Source organism: Diachasma alloeum, unplaced genomic scaffold, assembly GCF_001412515.2.
Source record: "Diachasma alloeum isolate Michigan unplaced genomic scaffold, Dall2.0 Dall_scaffold_00198, whole genome shotgun sequence".
Taxonomy (NCBI): domain Eukaryota; kingdom Metazoa; phylum Arthropoda; class Insecta; order Hymenoptera; family Braconidae; genus Diachasma; species Diachasma alloeum.
In genome coordinates, this window is record NW_021680363.1 from 193,733 (window position 1) to 214,733 (window position 21,001).

Here is a 21,001-nt window from a genome sequence, read left to right on the forward strand (position 1 = left end):
GTCGAAAAAATAAAAAGAAAATTTTACATGTATTACATCCCAACTCAATTTGAATATAAATTGGCGAGATGAATTAATCAAGTTAACACAATTTATTATGCAAGCTTTTTGAAAAAAATGATCAATTTAGTTGTGCACTTGACCCACTTAGAATCCTTAAGGGTGGGATATGCAGCTCTTCATGGACGCAAGGTGTTAAATTTTTTTTTCAAAAATCGTTTTTTCAAAAAAATTCTCGAAAATTCATCTTGTGCCTGGAAAAAATTCTTGTTCTATTTTGTCTATCTTACAAACTCGGAGAATTTCCTCCAAAAAAATTGCCCGAACAGCTTGGATATCCTTAATCCGGCTACAATGGAAGGTCTTTTGAGCTTTTCTCTTGAAACCACTCGTTTCCGAGATAAATGAGCTATAAAAAAAAGTTCAAATTCACCCATATGACTTACCATTTTGCATTCCACAAGTAATTGAAGCGGTGATTTTGTTTCTATCCTAAATATAAAACGAAGAAGAGGTTAAACATGCTTCTTATTCGGGTACTCCTTATCAGAAACTGCGTTTATTTTATTCTTTGCTTTTTTTCTTCTCTTTTTTATCATTAATGTGTAGTATTTATTATAAATAAGTTAGAAACATTGATTTTTTTGGGCGACACACCGAATGAATACCCAACATATGATGTTTCTCAGAAAAAAAGTATGCTTTTTTGTTACTCATTTTTTTCATGATTTTTTTCTTTTTCTTTTATGTTTGACAAGAAATGATTTACAAATGAACTACAGCCACAAATTTGTATTATTTTTTCTCTTCTTCCATCTGTCGTCATGTTTCCTTTTATCTCAGTGATTTCTTTTTATCATGAAAATTATTCATTCATTCGTGTCCCAGACATTATAACGCAATTGCATTATATTGTTTTCCATCATTTAATTTAATTTTATTTTATTCTTCTCATTCCTCCACACAATCGTCTAAATCGTTAAAGTTTCATCCAAACATCCATACACATACGTAATAACTCATCAATTCTATTCCTTTCATTTCAAAATCTCGTCCACTCAGCTTTCAAAAAAATTCTCATTCGCAAAAAAATATTACAATTAAATTTTCCACATTTCTCAGTGGCTTTAAAAAATGCACAAACGTTTACTTTCGTCCAGAAAGCAAACAAAAAGGAAAGAATAAAAATAACAATTAAGATCATTCGCACATTTATGTTTGTTTCACATTTTTCCTATCGCAGAAATAAAAAAAAAAGAAATATATTTGTAACAAAGGAGAACTAAATGAATGTATTTTGCTCTCTCATTAGATTTACACATTTGTTTTTATTCATCATCTCACTCTCACTGAAAACCAAGCAGTATTATTATTATTCAATAGTATTTTGTTGTTATCTCTTAATATTATACTTCATCCAATGTATTTATATATATATTTGTTTGTTTTTCTTGTTTCTTTCATATAAACTCAGTGTTTCAAACCGAAGTATGACGTATTATGCTGCCCGATGTGCGTGGCGGTGTTGGTGAGCGCTCTTACGGTCACGTAATTCATGAACAAAAATATATTAAAAAAATTATTCGAAAACTAACCAACACCGTTTTTTATATTTTCTCTTTTAGTTAGATCGTGCGAGTATTCTCTAGTAGGTACGCATTATTTTTTCAAATTGATCTTTCTCCGTTTCCTCTTTTATTTCGACGTATTTATTTTTATCAATCCACTGAATTACTTATGAACACCAATGAATTGATAAAATTGGAGAAATATTTATTCTGATTTCTTTCGATATATCGAACTATAGAGAATACCTGCAGTGGGCAGCGCGCTGGCTAGCATGAGCGAGCGCAGGCAGTGAGCAGTTCATACATACGTACACTGTAAAAGTGGATACAAAGCGGAGCTAGAGACATAAGCCAGTCTATGGTATTTGTTTTTGTTCATTTTATTTCAGTAGCGAAGAGATAAAATCGTCCCGAGGTCAGTTATCTGTGAATATCTCAGAATCCAAGGACGATACTAAAATTTCTCTGAATACGTTCTTCATAAAGCGGAATAGGAGCTACAAAAAAGGTTTTTGCAAAAATTTTCAATCTCTCATAGATACAGAGATATTTATCGAAAACTGAGGGACTGAAGTCAACTTACTTGTTTCATCTCTTTCTTACTGAATCCATGTTTCAGTTTTTTCATTAATTTTTGTTCAAGGAGTCTTATGGGCTCATGTCTCTCGCTACACAGGCGACTTCTGGGCATTTTTGGAGTGACGTTGGGATGTTTTCAACTTTCTTTTAGACTTCAAACATTTTTTCTAACGAAACTCATGATCTTGAATGTTTTTTATGTTTAATATGCTTTATATGAGTATTTGAAAATACGAAGAGAATCATATGGCGATGTTTCGATGAAGAACTTGTGAAAGGTTTGTTAATTATGCATTCATTTCAGCAACGAGGGATATTGGGAAATAATGCCAAGAGACTGTAATTAAAACTGAAAAAATTATCTATAAAAAATGTCTCTTGGTGATTTTCCAAAAAATTAATCGTTATCAAAATGATTAAATAATTGTACATTTTTATCGACTCATTACAGACGTACGGATTTCTCTCTTCATACTTTCAAAATGATCGCGAAAATGATTTGAAATGAGATCAGTAAATATGTCTCATCGTGAAAAATCTGTGATAAATCTCTTATCATGATTTGTATTAGGTTTTTAATTATTGTGGTAAAAAATCCCGACGTAACTTCGTTTCACGACAGTCGCATTTGAAGAAGGTGAAAAATAACAGAGACAAATCATTGTAGTCTGTCATTTTTCATCTACAAATTACCTAAAGTTTTCACATCAAACAGATGTCGCTTTCCTAATTATTTCGTAATATAAAGGAGTTGTGGATTTTATCATTCTTTATCATATTATTTTTTTCGATTCCTTTTTCCTTCCATCTTGTTGTATCTCCCAATTGTATTTATTAAATATTTTTGTTTGTTTCTTTTCTCCATTGATGCAAGTTGATGCTGCTCTTCATCCTCGGCCCACTATTCCTATGTTTCATTTTTCATTTATATATTATATATAACAATATTTATACGATGAATTTCTTGGATTTGAGTCACATGCAGAAAAAACTTTGTTGTTTCTTGCACAAATTTTATTCTTCTTAAAAAAAATCATTCTTTCTGTTTTTCATTTTAAATATAAATTGAACAAAAAAGAAAATAACATACAGAAGATTAAGGAAAAGAATGAAAGAAAGAAAAAACACTTTGGCTTTTTTTGCAACTAAACGAAGGACTGCAATAGGAACACCACGCTAGTAAATGGCACTAGAATCGCTCTCACTTGTGTTTAAACCGACTTAATCGTGATTTGTAAAAAGCTTTCTTGTCCTCTTATTTTCATTTTTTTTATTTTGTCTCACTCATTGCTTGACTCTTCAATTTTTTTTGTCAATAATAATTTCATCATTTCACCCTCATTTTTTAATATATCAATCCTCTCTTGACGGAGATCCCACAAGACCAAATGCATAGTACGCAGGTTACTCTGAACTATTCTTTTTTGTTTGCTTAATAGTTTTTTTCCATTAATTGATACTTCTCAATTTTTTTTTATCGTTTATATAAAAATCAGGCGATGTCGCAGTCAGCCAGGCTCGATCGACTAAGCTAAGCTATAAAAAGGTAACAAATTCAACAAATAGAGTACGAAACTAAATCAGTTTGTTGGTATCGACAGTGAAAAGTTTTTTTAGGAAAGAACGTATAACGCTCAGAGTTAGGTCCTTATTTTTTCCATTTTTAAATTTTCATTCGCTGGAAATTTTCATTTTTTTTAGCTAACTAAAATGTTGGTACACTCGTGCAACTGACGCAGCACCACGAGTCATTCGATCATTTTTCAGCCTATTTCCATGTACTTTTTTCAAATCGTTATTTTCATACAATTACTTTTTAAATATTTTTATTTCGCAGTTTATTCCATCGTTATTTTCACCCATTAGTGTTTCAATACCTTTTTCTCTGTTATGGCGTTCATCGTCTCCAATAATCGTAACTCTGTTTCCGTCTTTACGGTTTTTTACCTCATTAAACGAGTTTGATCAACAAAGTCCGTTTTTTTTTAAATTCCTTCATTTTGTGTGTTATCATTGCGTGGCTAAAGCTCGCAGCTTTGTGGCATCTGGAGCTCTGATTAAATACAGATGAATCCACTATGGGATGTCACAATGTCCGAACCTACACCAAATTGTATTCTTTCAAGTTTGACTGGAGAATTGTGTCCTTAACCGCCGCAAACACAAATCTAATGTTCTCCGTATCTATAAATGAAAACAATCAAATTAATATACGTTTGATACTGCAATAGAATGTATTTTCAGTATTGTAGAAGATTCCAAGTTGGTCTTTACTCACCTAAAGCACCAAATTTTCAACGAAAAAAATTTATTCATGCAGTTATGAGAAGAAAAAAATTTTTTCATGCTGTTTTTATTCTTTATATTGAAGTGAGAAAATGTAGAAAGTTGACGCATCTCATGGTGGTTAATTATAGGACTCTCAATATAGAGATCATTTTATAGAAAAATTTTCAAAATCCGTTAAGATATATTTTAACGCACATTAGAAAAATTTCTACAATTGACGAAGGGTTCATGCATAAACCATTACATTTCATCACTTCAACCAAATGTTTATCTTGAGGAATTGTTAAAAAGATGAAATTAGATAGATTGATGCATGTGAATTTATTTTATGCATACAAAAATGATTTTTCAGTATTTGTATTGAAATAACATATTCGAAGAGTACTCATCATCTTTTAACTCTGAATTCATTTCAACGTACAGGTAGAATGTGATTATCGATACACGCACATAAATTTTATCAACCAATTGTCAGCGAAATTACCTCTAATTTATTCACGATTTATTACTATTAGTATTTATTTGTATCCATTGTTTCCCATTTTAGTTCATGTTTTCTCTTGAATATAAATTTTATGCATTCTTTTTCACCTCAGAATAACTGAATAAATTACCGTCGACATATTGTCTAGGAATTATTTGTGAGAAAAAGAAGAAAGGGAAACCAATTGCACGAAAGATTCAGAATATCCATAAACTATCGCGAAACCATTGACAGACTGGGTGAAAAAGTATCGGAATATTGTTAGCAGAAAAAGTGGAAGATAATAAGAAGCGAGAATAATTGTTTCGGACAGGAGATTACTAACATACATCACTGCCAATTATCTCGTTCTGATTTTATTCACCGGGAAAAAAGCGCAGAAATAAGTAGAAAGAAAAAGAAAAAAAATACATTGCAAACAAAAACAATCATCATTCTAATCACGTAGAATTTTTTCTCATCACATAAAAGACCTTTTTTTTTCTTTTTGATGTTTTTTTTCTCTCCGTGTACAGATGACAATCAATTCAAGCAAGATTAAATTCCTTGAGGGCATTCTGCATTATTGTATCTTTGACAGCGCAGAATACGAGCTTAATATTCTCAGTATCTGTTCATAATCCATCACCATGCAGCATGCAATTGAATAAACAAAAAATCATCAGATGAAAAATTAGTCAAATAAATTAGTCAAGATAAATGAGATATCCAAACTCACCCTAATGAAACAATCGCTACACACAGAATGGTAAAGATAAGCAAAGAAAAGCTGTTTTACAGGTGCAATTATATGAGGGAAAAATCATAGCAGCAATTTTACCTGTAGCGCATGTGAAGTGAGAATAAATAATTTTCTCGCTATCGGGATTCAAGTCGACAAACATCCTTAATATGAATTCTCTAGCAGCTGTGGCCTCTCTCTGTGGGCCTGTAAAATACGTGGGTAATGGACACAACGGGGAATTAATTCTAGCGTATAAATACTGCACGAAATCATTGGACCTTTGGGATAGATTTGGATTTTCCATGTTATTTTCTCTTGTACACAGAAATACTTTCCGGCACTTTTTTATTTTTTCACGGTAACTAATCAATGACTTTCCATACGAGAGTAACGCTAATTAGATTTATCTATGAATTGCTTTTTGAGTAACAGACAATCAGTCCTACTTGTCGGAACTATTCGAAATGATGATTCATTCATCAAATAAAAAAAAAGATATTGAAAGTTTGTTAATGTCGGCGTTTCGTGAAACTGATTCGCAATAAAATAATAAATAAAGGTGAATTAGATGAAGTGATAAAACATAATTTTTTTAATTTGGCAATGCACTTCAGAAGAAAATATCAAAAGAGTTTGTTTTCTGTTAAGAAAGTTCTCAACAAAACATCTTTCCACATTTTTTGCTGAAGTCCCTCATTCTCAGAATAGTTTCATTCTTAACGAGATGTTGAAAATCCACGTATTATATTCTATCACTTCGGGGACAAATTCAATTTGTGCACAAACGGAGAATAATTAAATAATTTAATTGAAGAATTGAATTGACTAATTAAGTTATGATGTTATTACCAAGAAAGAAATAATTTCTTACGCATAAAATATTTCTGTGGGGTTGAGGATTACTTCTAATTCAGGATAAACTTGATCGAAGGACAGTTTATTGTATTAGCGTCAATACATATCTAGGAAGCCTTTATTGTGCTGTTAACAAGCTACTCAGCTTATGCAACACCGAGCAATAATTTAATTTATCGGCCTTTTCTCATTTCGTCTGATCCCAACATTCGACATTTATTGTTGTTCTTAAATACCAAAAGGAAAGAAATATTCAAGTCTGTACAATGCTGTTTATGGCAAAATCTAGCACTACAATTAGTTTTTTCAAATTTTATTTGCTTTCTCTTCTCATCAGACCTGTTGCAGTGGTGAAATGAGAGTAACATTGTCGGTCTGGATCAGGATTCGAGGATAAATAAACCTTCAAGATGTATTCTCGTGCTGGAACAGGGTCTTGCTTTGGTCCTAGACCATTTGAATATTTTTATTCATAGCAATAATGTTGAACAGTCAATGACTGAATTCCTTAATGTTCAATATATGAAAGATTTTCCAGCAATGTGAGAAGTTGAAAAAGACTCGGAAATTGCATGTAAGCAATTTTATAAATATCTCGGAAACTGGAAAATTTGGAAAAAAATATCAAGACATTCTTTAGAGCTCATAACATCTTTTAAACAAGTTGTTTCAATGAAATTGTTCAAATCTCTCATATTCAGAGAATATTCCCAAAATAATTTGCATATTCACTCGGCACATTTCTTCTTCAACTTTTCAACCACTCAGTATTTTTTCGGGAAATCATTCATTTACGTCGATACAATAGATTCAGTTTACCGTCATATTCTGGAAAATAATCGACGAGATGAGAGTACATGATCTTCTCCTCCAGCAAATCCTTCTTATTTAAAAACAGAATAACGGAGGAGTGCTGAAACCATGGATATGTTATGATCGTTTTGAATAGCGCCTTACTTTCTTCCATTCGGTTCTGAAAATGAAAAGACGTACTCCAATCAAATACCATTCGTTAGCCTAGACTATTGAGTTCTCATGTGTTATATTAACTCACTTCATTCTCTGATTCGAATAAAATTTGATCATATTCACTTAAAGCTACTAAAAATATGATGGAAGTGACATTTTCGAAACAATGAATCCATTTTCTTCTCTCAGATCTCTGTCCGCCGACGTCCACCATCCTGAAAGAATAATAAAGATCATTCTCAGTGCTAGAATACTAAAGAAAACACCACACGAATGTGAATTTCATTTTTTTTTTACTATAAACGTGCAGTCGTTAGAAGAAAAAGAGTTGAATGAATAAGTTTATCTGAATTGAAGTATAACATTCTTCATCTTATTGTTATTAGCATGTGATTTATGAACATTAAAAGCTTTATTGGTTTTCCATCATGCAAATATATAAATTAATTAACGAATCGCACTAGGATCTCCCTAAAATGGGTCTTTTCCGTTTTTAAAAAGTTGAAAAAGTAATTTTTTGTTATTAAAATTTTTATTAGACGTCTTCCTGTTGCCCATTATAGCAGTGGAGATTCTATTGTCAAGCACAGCCAAGCAAAGAAAATATTTAAAAGAAAATGAATGAAATTGTAAATTGGAGAAGTGAGAAATGAATACATAAATTTCTTTCTGACATGCAACCGCAACCTCGTGTTTTATTCCCACATTTTCTCAATCGTAGTGATGATTCAAGATCAAATTTGAATTGCTTCATTACCATTTTCTATTCTGTAATCGTCATAGAGCAATTTTTTGGATTTGGAATGTTGCTTTACCTTCAAAAAATTAATAGTTATCTACCTATTTCATAAAATTTATATCGAGAGAGTCAAGTCGATAAATTTCAATTACTTTAATCGAATATAATTCCAAACAGTTGGAAGTTAATCCTTTTTTCTTGCATTGAATTAATACCTAAATATGATGGAGTCCAGATCGAAGGGGTATTCAATAATTCCTGTTGTGGGAGCTCGAGCCCGAAGAATGTCTTGCTCAGTAGGAAGATAATCTGGTTTTTCGATACGGTCTAGGTCGCTAATATAACTGCGAAACATAGGAAAAGCCACCGTGATAATGCATGCCATGCAACAGAAATGATTTTTATATTGAAAATAATTAGATTAGACATTTTCAAATGGTTAAAAATTATTTTGTAAAATTGAATAAATAAAACATCTAATAAATTTTCAAGAATCAATCAAACAGTTATTTTATGTGGAAACCTATTGCAGGGTGCAGAATTCATTAACTGCCTGTAAAATAATGAAAATAGTGTAATTGGATCCAGTGGAGATTTGGAGACTTTTAAAAATCTCAAGGTGACGGCATCAGTTCTACCGATACACTGATAGAAACGGTAGACCGATTGAGTTGGTGTTAACGAAGCAACTAAATTCGTTAACTATTAACGAATCGTGATAACAGTTAAGAAGCCTCATTAACAGCAACTATTATAAATACTTCTATCAGTGTATATATACGAAAAGTCACGGAAGTTGATTCAAATATTAAAATCATATCGCTTTCATTTTCTTTCTAAACAGAACGTATTGTCTATGAATAATGCAAAAGGTATTTCTATAATCAGGAAAACGACCACACTGTTTTGATTAGCTACAATGTTTTTTTTTCCGATTCATAACAGAGCAAAAGAATTTTGTTATCAAACATCAGCGATGCACAGTGCCATCAATAAAAAAATTATTAAGGCTGCTGTCACCTCGAAATAATTAATAATTTGATGAATAATTTGATGAATAATTTGATCCATTTATTTTGCTTCCAAGTTAGCATTCTTGTCATATTCAGAAATGATATTGACCGATGTTTATAAATAAATATAGCAGACATACAAAATCTCCATGACCAATCATAATATTACTTTTTTCAGAGAATTCATTAGATCCAATTACATCTGACACAGGAAATATGAAAAATAAAACAAAGAATTAACACTATACAGAAGATACCCCAAGAGAGAACTGAAAAATTAGTGACAGCGATGCAAATACAGAGGGATAAAATGAGGGAAAATTGTAACACAGCAGTAAAATCCCAAGATGCAAGTTGATCATTCGTTGTTTTGTGCTCCATTCCATCTGACATACCTAAACCGTATTTCTTCCAAGTCAAATGGATATTCAATTATACCAGTTGTGGGAACTCTCACGCGAAGAATGTCTTGTTCTGTGGGGAGGTAGTTTGGTGCTGCCACTCGATCTATCTCCATAAGGTAGCTGTAACATTATGTACTCAATATCCAATTTTCTCTTTTCGACTCGAAAACATTGCGATTTAATTATTTCTATTCGATTCACAGGAATTGAAGTTCTATAAGAAACTAAAACGAGGAACGAAAAACGTACAAAAAAATTCATTTGAACAAGTGGCATTCAAGAAAAACTAAATCAAAAAATGCCGACCCGAGTTTTATGAATTTTGTGGTTTTTTTTAGAATTGCACATACTCAAATTATGCATTTCGAATTGCGCACAAGGAATTAATCATTGACAATTTTGAATTGTACAATGTTCAATGTACTTCACAATTTAGTCAAATTCAACGTGTATATCGTATAATCAGAATGTGCGGATGATAATTTCTGTAGACAAGGTCTCAAACACATGTGCCAAGGAATTAAGAGACCAATAATAATAATGTGTAATCGGTCATTTTGTTAAGAAATTCTCTGTCAGCGTTAGAGTAAACTAAAAAAGAACGAACAAGGAGAAAAATTTTGACTTTTCCACTCCACTGAAAATTAGCGGAATTACAATCGAACTGCATATATGATGTCTTCTTTTTTTGGGGGTTCTAATGAATAAATATTCGATTTAAAAAAAGAGCGGAGAACAACTGTAATCTTCCCCTCAATTAAAAAATGGCGGAGATAGTGTAGTAAATGTATTGGAGACATTTCCACATGGATCGCTTCCTATGCGAAATTCTGATAACTTTTTGTAGAAAACTAGGCGTAGCCTACAAAATTGTCCCCTGACATTCTTCCTGTCAAAACCGTATGTTTCCTAGGTAATCGTTAGATTTATTCTCCGGCTAAACTCCTGAATTGTCGATATGCATCGACAAGAACGAATTATACAGGTGTATGATTTCGATAACACGCTCAACTCTTGGACAGTCTTTTAAGCCGAAATTGATCTGAATCAGTTGATGAATTGCTCTGATCTTCAATCAACAAACTGTTCTTCTTTTGCACTGAAAAGCGAACTGTTAAACAAGATGCGTCAGACAATGAAATCTACACTCATGAGTGAAGATTTTTGAAACTAGTAGGTTTGGGGAGAAGAGTTAGGCCTTTTTTTCTGTGCTCAATTGTCTCATTAGTTTCCGAAGTATTTACAAAATTAAAATATTCTATATCAGATTTTTTGACTTATCTCATTTTACCACTGCGCTGCAGAATTCAATATCTCGGGAAACAGTACAACCAATTCAGTTCAAGTTAACCGAAAATGAAAAAAATAACATCATTTTCTTCCATCCCGAAAATGAAAGACCAAGCTTCAAGTCAGGAGTCAAAGGTCAAAGAAGGCAAACAATATGTAATACAAATATCAACGAAATATGAGGAAAATTAATCAAGGGAGAAAATAACGATTGACTCTTTGAGATTTGGAAAAGAATGTTTTACAGATGTAAAACATTTGAACCAGTTGCTTGGATTCAATAATACTCACTATTTGGCTGAATCCGTTAGTTGGTATTCTCGTCGACGATCGTAACACTCTTGAATACCAGCATCTGCCCACAAATCCTTAATGGCTTCTACGTATGGACTTTCAAACGTTGTTACCGTTTCGAAGTCTATACTCCTCACCAATTCCGCTTTTTCCTATTGAATAAAAATTACAATTCAAATTGCATTCAAATTAATTTTTTTTAATTCTTGAAAATTTCTTGATTTTTATTTCACATGGGGCGAGAAAAATTGCTTCCTTATTTGACTTACTGCATTCGAGGAATCTCCATATTGAATTTTCAAAAGCTCCATCGCCCGTATCATAGACTGCATCGCCATGAATATATTTTGGTAAACGAGCTTGATAAATCCCTTCTTGTCTTCGTCCGAATATCCAGAGCCGTGGATAATTCTCATCTGTTTAATAAATGTAGATTTTCCCGACTCACCAGTACCTGAAAATCATAAAAAATATTATATTATATAAACAGACATTATACTTAATCAATTCAACTAATAGAGTTGTTATCATTCAGATGAAAATTGCAAATCACGTTTTACGAATTATTGTTCTCAATTCCTTAATGACACCGGTGACTGAGGCATAAAGGAATGATTAGTGTCACGCCAATTGGCAATTGAATGTTGGTAAATGTAGTGTCTGAATAAAAGAATGGGATACTTTAACATCGGTATAGAAGTTTCTTGATAAAATCATTCATTAAACACAATGGAGTATCTTAAAGGTTTCCATCTGTGATAAAAAATATTACATTGATTCGAACTTTTCAAAAGACGTTGATTATAGTACTTCGCATAAGTACTTTTTATACATATTTTCTGTCCAAATTTCAAGTTGATATCTCGATTTTTGCACAAAAGCTAGTAAGCGATTTACACAGTTTTTCTATGAAAAAACGGAAAAACTGGAATATCTCGAAAATTTTGTACGAACTGCTATATATGTTTTGATTGATTTAGATAGAAGACATCGAAACGAATGTTTTGAAAACAAAAAAATCGAAATCGGTCTCCTAATTTTGAAGATATTTGCGGAAAACGATTTAAAAACGAATCGCTTTTTCTTCAAAACTATTAGATCGATCGAGCTGAAATTTTGCACAGAGTTAGTCCTCATTAATACCCATAAGCTGACAATATTTCAGATTTTTTGGAATTACTTTAGCCACTTAATTACTCAATTTTCTAAAAATTGACCACTGGAAAGGGGCAATGGATGTGGTCACATACAGACATGGTCGCCAAACTTCATATTTTCTTGTGATGACAATCTTGAACTTTCTGATTCTAACCTCGCTTCGCTCGGTAGAATCGCGGATTCTGGGCCCTATGACATAAAATAGTATACGAAACTCGTGCGTAATGGTGTTTTTTGACTCGTGGGATTGTAAAACTCGCCTTCGGCTCGTTTTACAACTTCCCACGAGCCAAAAAACCCATTACGCACTTGTTGCGTAATATACTATTGCGTTTCAGACTGTTCTACATCATTTCCAATCGAAATTAAAGAACGTCAAAATCGAAGGATTGCTACGCTTCCATTCGGAAGCAAAAAACCATGAAATTTCAGATTTCACTAAAAATTCAATAAAATTGGAAAATTTTGAGAAGTATGAAGATGAGAATGCTTCAATTTATTTGAATTTTCAAATAATTGAAAATTCAAGAATATGTTTATTGAAATTTTCCAAGTTTCTATTAATTTTCAGGAAATAATTGAACTAAATTTTATAGTTCTCATTGATTTTTCCCCGAAATACCGAATTTTCAATGAAGAAATTCCTTGAAATTTTAGTGAAACTTAAATGTGATAAAAATTTCCGAAAAGGGAATGGGCAATTTCGGCTAAAAACTTTCAACAGTGTAGAAATTGCTGAACTAGTATTCGAAAATTGAGGGTCTCCTTAGATGGTAATTGATGGTCAAAATTGATTTTGGTCATTTCATGCTTATGGCCAATTGTCTTTTTTTTCCGATCATAGGGTCAGATTCTCGCTGCGGTAATTACCGGTCATAGTGGTCATTGACGGTCATTTTTGTCCCTCACATCTCTAATCCTCACATAGTGCCAAATACAAATATGCAATAGACCCAGCATGAATATGAACATAAGCCAATCGATATAAGCGAAGCAATTACTAAAAATTACATTTAAATTCTTAGGTATTAAAATTGACTTTGATTGCCAATAACTTGGGAAGGAAACCTAAAAAATTCTACTAAAAAATCAGACATAATCTTTATTTATAAATATCCGGTGTGAAGAAGTCCAACGATTGTCCGACGAATGATATCGTCGTGTGTCCGTTTCGAAGGGGATCCATTCAGTTTTTAATTGGATTGGTATATTTTGATTTAGTAGAATTCAATATACATATATCGGTGATTAGAACGTGAGGATTACAATTTCGGCAGAGAAGGTGCCAATGCAAAACCTCAAATGTGTAAAAAAATGAGACTCCATTACGTGTGATAGGTCATTTTGACGAGAAAATGCTGCTTTGGTGTAGAAGATGCCAAAAAACAGTCAAATATTATGACAAAAAATTAAACGTTTAATGAAAAGATCAGACATAATCTTTGTTGTCAATTCCAGATGGATGTCATCATGTGCCCTTTTCGAAGAGGATCCATTCATTTTTTAATTGGATTGATATATTTTGATTTAGTAGAAACCAATATGTATATCGGTGATTGGAACGTGAGGATTACAATTTCGGCAGAGAAGGTCCCAATGCAAAACATCAAATGTGCAAATAAGTGAAGGGACTCCATTACGTGTGATAGGTCGTTTTTTGACGAGAAAATGCTGTTTCGGTGTGGAAGTATGCCAAAAAACAGTCAAATATTATGCCAAAGAAATTGAACGTTTAATTAAAATAGAAAAATGAATTCTTGTTGTTTATTTTTATTGTTGATGCTTACGTAGAATAGAAAATAAATTCTCAGAATAATGGAAAACGGAAGGACAATACGAAATGAAATTCATTTCTACTTCGAATTCATCCACGTGTCACTTCAAAGGTCTTTGAATCCATCCATACGTGGGCAAAAACCTTCTAATGCTATTGGACCGTCCAACTGGAGTTTACGATCTATCCTCTTCTTTTTTCTACATTTTTATACCGTACATATTCGACGTTATAAACCATGGAGAACTAGATGAAGTAGAAGCATGAGACGAATGGATGATATATACGCTGAGTTTGATCGTGCAAGGAGCTATGGTGCGGTGTGTACACAAGTCAGGAAGCGGAAATCAATATCTCCGGATACTTTAGTCACTCGTACACTAAACGTTTGACATTTCTACATGTACAATTGTTTTTTCTCTCTCTTCGCGTACTAAACGTCAATCAAATGAATCATAATATTCTCCTCCGGAACAATTCAATTAAATGGAGGCCTATTTTAATTTATGATCCCAGTTGATCAATCTGATATGTGGTAAGCAGGCAAATGGAATGAATAAATGGCTTGATGAAATTAAAATGGATTTTGTTACGCAAAAGTTGAAATAATCGTCAATATCAATGAGTTTTGATACAATTTTTATCCGCAGGTTTGTTATTCCAGACTAAAGGAAGAATTTTTCATACAATGAGATCGTCCATGAAATTGAAGAAATATTTTATTCTTAATCAAATTAGTTTCTTCACGGAATTAATTAATTTTCTGTTAAAGAGAAAATTATTGAATTTTTCAGAGGCATGAATACGCTTTGATCATCACGTAGAGATATTCCAAGAAGTTTCTTCTTGCCACAATTTGCCAGAGGGTGTCGCTGTAGTCGCACGTAGCCACACAGGCAAAAGCATGAATGAAAAGTTGCTGTTCACCGACGAGGCTATCTCTGCGGGGAAGGCACACAAAAGAGAGAGACTCATGGTCCCGTGACATTCACGCGCAATCGTTTGATTTTTCTCATTTCATTTTCAATTTACACGCGAGCCAATTCTTGCGCTACAGTACGGAAGTTTGCAGACTCATTTCATATAAAATTTTGTGCTATTTTTGGTCGTTTTACTTCCTCGCTTCCCGGAAACGACTCAGCTATGCGACCTTTCAACTTCCAACACACTTGCCAAAAACTTTTCAACTAATTGATAAATTCTCGGCATTTATCCACAAGTTTATCGCATTATAAGGAATTCGGTTGATTAATTTGTGTATGGATTATATTTTTCTCAATGAAAGAAATGTTACTTCACCGATACATAATTTGATTGTTGTCAAATTATCAATGATCACGCATTATTTTTAAATATTATTATTCTTCATTGGGTTTTAAATGCACTTTCTCAAGAAATTTGTAGTCCAGGATGGAAATTTGAGGAATTTATTTTTCTTATGGATTTATCAACAAGGTTTTATGTACGAAGAGAAGAAGTAACTATTTCCCAGAACCAAGTTACTGATTTTGTGAAACTCATGGTTCTAGAAGGCATTATACTAAGAATAAGACGCTGGTAACTCAATATCAGAAAATGAATCCCCAAAATAGAATACCAAAAACATACTTATTTCAAGTGAGAAATGTTCTTAGATCAAAAACCCTTAGATTCTTAAATGAAAAATATTTAAAAAGGATAAAGTTCTGGGATAATTGATCATCAATGCAACATCAATTGAACTGTTGAAATGTACACCTTGAATAACAAAGTGTTTATAAAAATGAGTAGATTATATTTAGAACCAAAAAAAATATTAAGAACGAGAATGGCCTTAATTTGAGAACTCCGATGCTCTTCATTCAAGAACACCAAGGTTTTGTTTTTTCCGGAACCCAAAAGTTCTGAATTATAAAACCAAGAATTCTTTAAAAGGGAAGAAAATATGGCTTTATTGAAGGGGATACACTCTTGAGTATTAAAGGTTCTGCAATTAAAAAAGGCCTCCGTGAAGCTTTGCCCACATGTGTAGTCACTTAAAAAAATATCTTTTGATTCATGGAATTATCAAATGTAGCGCAAATTTTTTAGAACCTAAAAAAAAAAGATTTTCAACTGTGAAAGATGTCAGGTAATGGTAAGAACGAGTTCAAATTTTGACACAATATTCAAAACACAAAAATAAGCAAAATTAAGTATGGAAATTTAGATAGGACAATTTTGAAATTGTACAGCACAAGGTAGAACTGCGCAGGGATCAAATTGGATAATTCCATTTTTTTTCGTATTTTGAAATTTTTCAGATTTGTCGATGATGTACCTCGCCTCCAGCTCGGACGTCAATTCCACTCGAGTAAAAAACCCCATTACAATAGCCTGGAAAAATACCACCTATTCTTGCCAGTATGAGAACTATATTCTTGAATTTCTAATTTGTTGAACATTCAACCAATTTCCGTACTGAAGATTCATGATTTGATTTAAAATTCTAGTAAGGTGGGCAATTTACGCCTTTCTACAGCTCAACTATTTAATGGTCCGTTGAATTGTCAATAAAACTTGACTGAAACTTGAAATCTCATGGCTTTTATTTACCCTGAATTAAATCCAGTGTCGCTCTACTGAAGATTATACTAGTAAACTGTCCGTTAGATTGCAATCTTTTCCTAACAGTTTCGCGAAGCGGGAGGGAAATGTAACTTTGCGCCTGCCGGGACGGAAAATAGCATAAATATTTGATAAATCCACGACATGTTTCCTCTTCTGCAAGAAGTAGTACGATATTGAATGAAAAATGAATGTTACTTTTTCAAAAGAAAATAAAATTCTCGAAACGATAAGACAAGTTTGAAAGAAGAAGAAGGTAATTTCTTTCCTTCAATGTCATTGCGATTGAGGGGAAGCGACAATCATATTTCAGGAATGGAGATTTTCCTTTGCATGACTTCTGCATTCATTCAATACGAAAGCTCCCCGATTTGTGATTCACTGGGTCGAAGCTTTCAGTATTTTGAGTCATTTTCTCATTTCCTGTCACGAAAAGAAACGACTTCTTGAGCCAAGAAATTCTCACTTCATCGTGAAGTGTTCATGACTTGAAGATGAACATTTCTCGAAATTTTTACGGGGCCTATCTCATTCTACGGAATTCTTCCAAGCCATTTGTCCTTGAGACTTAATGTAATTGACTGAGGATATTAATTTTATGATGGGTCGTTTTTTTTCTCAGCGTAATCATATCGACAGAACTGCGAATTTGAGAAATTAAGAACCCAGTGAAATGTTACACGTTCAGGACGAAATCCTCAATCTTTTTCACAATCATTGCATATTTTCGATAAGTATTTGCTGTTACAAACTATATTTCCGTTCAGCGTGAAAACATAAGTTTTTATTTAAAAAAACATCTCAAAAACTATTAAAGCAAAATAAATTTGTTTATAATGCTTTCCATCACAAACTCCTCTGGCTTTTCAATGATCCTAATTTCATCATTCTATTTGCACTCGCTTCTTGAATATGTTTTCCAAAGAAAAAAGGAGAAAACAATGCATTTATTGATTCATCCCATCGGCAGTAAACAATTTATGAAAATTGTATGCGATCCTTGATTTTATCAGAGAAAATAATTGTTCCCTGGTTGGCATAATTTTTACTATGAATAAAGAAAGAAAAAAATTATAACGAGGTCATATGCGAACGATAAAAAAACCTTCGGGGCCCAAGAACACGTGGAGCATTATTATTATGCCTATGGGGGTTAAAAATAAAGAAGGCATAACGTAGTGGAAGAAGGACGTGCGACAGCTCCAATGACTAAAGGGATTATATACACGTATTATATATATATATATATATATAAACCTAACATTTTACCATTATATTTTGTATGATTCAGAACGAAACATTGTGAGAGGGAAAAAGAGAGAATTTAACAGGTATCGGTGTTCGGGGAAGTAAAGTTTGGCAGATCGCTGGTTTAGTTTTGTCTAATGGATGTCTGGTTGCAATCCTTCAACTGCCTATTTCAAAGGACGGATGTGTACATTTCGTGAAATTTCAAATGAAAGAAGAAAAAACGCGATAAATTTGTATCAAAAAAAGTTGAATACAGAGTTTTTTGTTCTCTGAAATAAAGAAATTATCGTTCTCTTCCTCATGTTGCGGCTACGAACACTTATTATGAACCAATAAGATCTTACAAATTTTTAAATAACAATTTCTCTCGTTCAAGATCATGATGGCATTGAAAGTTGAAAATTATCAAAAAATCTTAGAAATAATTGAATTTTTTTTATAGTTTAAGGAAATTTTTACTAAAAAATAGAGGAAAAGGTTCTAATTCTCAATGTTTTTTTATTAAAATCCAATATAATTGTATTCAAATTAAGGCACATGTTCTCTTATTTTGAAAAACTCTGGGTCTTTGAAATCGGGACTTTTGAATTCTTACAATAAAAAACGTGTGGTTTTTGCAACAAAAATATTCAAGTTCTTAAATTGATGACATCGTCGTCGCAGAGCCAAAGGGGCGTAACAGCTATGCTATAAGCACACTTATGCATCTTTGGCTATACGGCGACGACATTTTCCTTCCTGAATTGATGATTATTCTTGTTCTAAATGATTTACTCATGTTTATAAACCCTTTTTTATAAAAAGTATATCATATTTAACACCTTTACTCAATTGATGTTGAAACGACGTTCAATTATTCCAGATTTTGATCCCTTTTTATGTTTTTAATTTACGATCGCAAACATTATTAATTTAAGACCCCAATGGTTCTAGATTTAAGATCTCAACCAGTTTCTTATAGACAGTAAAATGATTTCTGAAACTGTAAGTTTCTTAAAACCAGTAGGTCGGTTCTGGAAACCAAAAACTTTTTCTTAGTAAATTTTGTAATTTCCTGTCAATCGTACCACCTGCAGCGTTCAATTTCACATCCAAAAGTAAGCTTTATGTTGAGACTTATGATCTCAAAAAGAGACTTTAAATGTCTCAAATTAAGACTTTCGAAGGTCTTAATTTGAGACTTGCAGAACTCAACTCGAAGAAAAATTTCAAGATCAGTTCGTAAAGTCTTAACTTGATACATGTCTATGACAGTCTCAAAATTGAGATCTCTGCCAGTCTCAATTTAAGACTTAAAAGTCTCAATTTAAGACCGTCTAAAATCTGGACTTGGGACTTTTAAACTTAAAGTGAGATCTCCAAGTCTCAAATTAATACTTTTGAAACTCTCAACTTAAGACGTTCAGGTTTCAAATTAAACGTTTTGGATGCACCGATTCTCCAGATAATGGCAATTGCTTTCAATTCTCCTCTATAAATTTCTCTCTTTCCATATAATTCATCACGGCCAAAATTAATGAGCACGATTGATACAATCACATGAAACAATTTCGGGACAACGATTTACTCGATAATAAACCAAAAAGGAATTTTCGTGTCGAGGGACCTGAAAATTAATATACACACCTCGCCATGGACAACATATCACCCTCCCCCACGTGCTTGCCATCCTCGCCTTCGGCTCGGAAGACAATCTTGCACGTGGGGGACGGTGATGTTTTCCAAGGCTCGGGCATGTAATGTACTATTATTTTTATCAATTTCCAGCTAAAGTGAAGAGGTGAAATAACTCTCGTTTATCTCATATATGCTCAGTAAATAAATTCGTCGACTAAAAAAAAGTGTGCTCCGTTATTCACCTCACTAAATCCTGCGAACGAGGTCACAGAATAGATGGAGAAATATATTGTCCACAGATATAGCGGAGCAATTAGCACTGTAACGTCCTTAACAGCGTTGCAGCTATCCGTTTTAGTTATTAATTCATCCTGAATTGTTGTCTACTGCTTTTGATTCTAACCAAAAGTGCATCAAATGTGTATTAATTCACCAGATATCTCCGTTGATACTTCAATTCTTTGATAAAATTTTCCATCAGTAAAACATGATCCGACTTCTACAAAAGTGAGACAAAAATTCATCTTTAAACGATATCCATAATTTCTCAATAATTCTCCTTGATGTCGCACATTTTCACCCTCAAAATTAAGAAACTACATGGGAAGAAAAAGTACAAGAGAGAGAGAGAGAGAGAGAGAGAGAGAGAGAGAGAGAGGAAGGTCTTGAGGATATCCAAGTACTTCGTTCAAGTTAGGAACTTTTTTTCAAGCAAGATTTCAGTTTTGTCGAAAATCATGTCGTCCCCATACTTTTTCGGATTTTTCATTGTTGAATACATTTTTCCGGGAATTTCTTCAATGAATNGTGAACAATATTTTATTCAATTTCACACTTGACTCTCGTTGGTCTAACCTCTAATGATCATACGGCAACACTGCACATGTCTTCTATATAACCTCGTAAATTCGGTCCGAGTAGTCACTTGAGCGGACCGTTGCCAGACGTCAGGAACGCACGGATTCAAACCACCCAATATGGCCGTCGTACCAATCAAGAAGCTTTTAATTTGATTGTTTGCAATTATCTGTCCGGAAACTTATGTTTTGTAATGTCGCAAAAAAACTAGAGAGTATAACGAACAAAGTCATATACGGTTATGTGTACGAGAAAACGCTTTAAGACTATGAACTATTAGATTGAAGGTGGGAGTATACAGCTCTTATGGACGCAATGTGTTGAATTTCATTCTTTCAAAAATCGATTTCTCGAAAATATGTTCGGAAACTAAAGTTCATGTTGCGCCTAAAAAATACCCTTGGTCTAGTCTATAAACTCTGAAGGGGATTTCCCCCAGAAAAAATTGCCTGAACTACTTGGACATCCTTAATATAAGAATTTATGTAAATTCTAGAATCAAATATGCCCTTAACCCTAGATTGGTCACCATATGAGGGAAACACCGAC

At 32.9% G+C, this 21,001-nt stretch overlaps 1 protein-coding gene across 10 annotated transcripts in view; it reads right to left on the reverse strand.

Moving 5' to 3' along the window:
- Positions 1 to 681: 681 nt before the first annotated feature.
- The window catches only part of LOC107035472 (guanine nucleotide-binding protein G(q) subunit alpha), a 49,745-nt gene continuing 29,425 nt past the window's right edge, over positions 682 to 21,001 (reverse strand). For 4 of the 10 annotated variants that reach the window (XM_029125902.1, XM_029125900.1, XM_029125901.1 and 1 more), the window contains exons 3-10: positions 11,478 to 11,662; positions 11,206 to 11,360; positions 9,616 to 9,744; positions 8,423 to 8,551; positions 7,554 to 7,683; positions 7,319 to 7,472; positions 5,741 to 5,848; positions 682 to 4,331 (exon numbers count right to left, since the gene is read on the reverse strand). In XM_029125902.1, the coding sequence (XP_028981735.1) occupies positions 4,249 to 4,331; positions 5,741 to 5,848; positions 7,319 to 7,472; positions 7,554 to 7,683; positions 8,423 to 8,551; positions 9,616 to 9,744; positions 11,206 to 11,360; positions 11,478 to 11,662 (1,073 nt within the window). In that variant the 3' untranslated portion in view covers positions 682 to 4,248. Of the gene's footprint in view, positions 4,332 to 4,738; positions 5,531 to 5,638; positions 5,655 to 5,740; positions 5,849 to 6,838; positions 6,947 to 7,318; positions 7,473 to 7,553; positions 7,684 to 8,422; positions 8,552 to 9,615; positions 9,745 to 11,205; positions 11,361 to 11,477; positions 11,663 to 21,001 lie in introns of those variants that run through there. The other 6 variants (XM_029125905.1, XM_029125904.1, XM_015252883.1 and 3 more) reach the window with 6 other exon arrangements.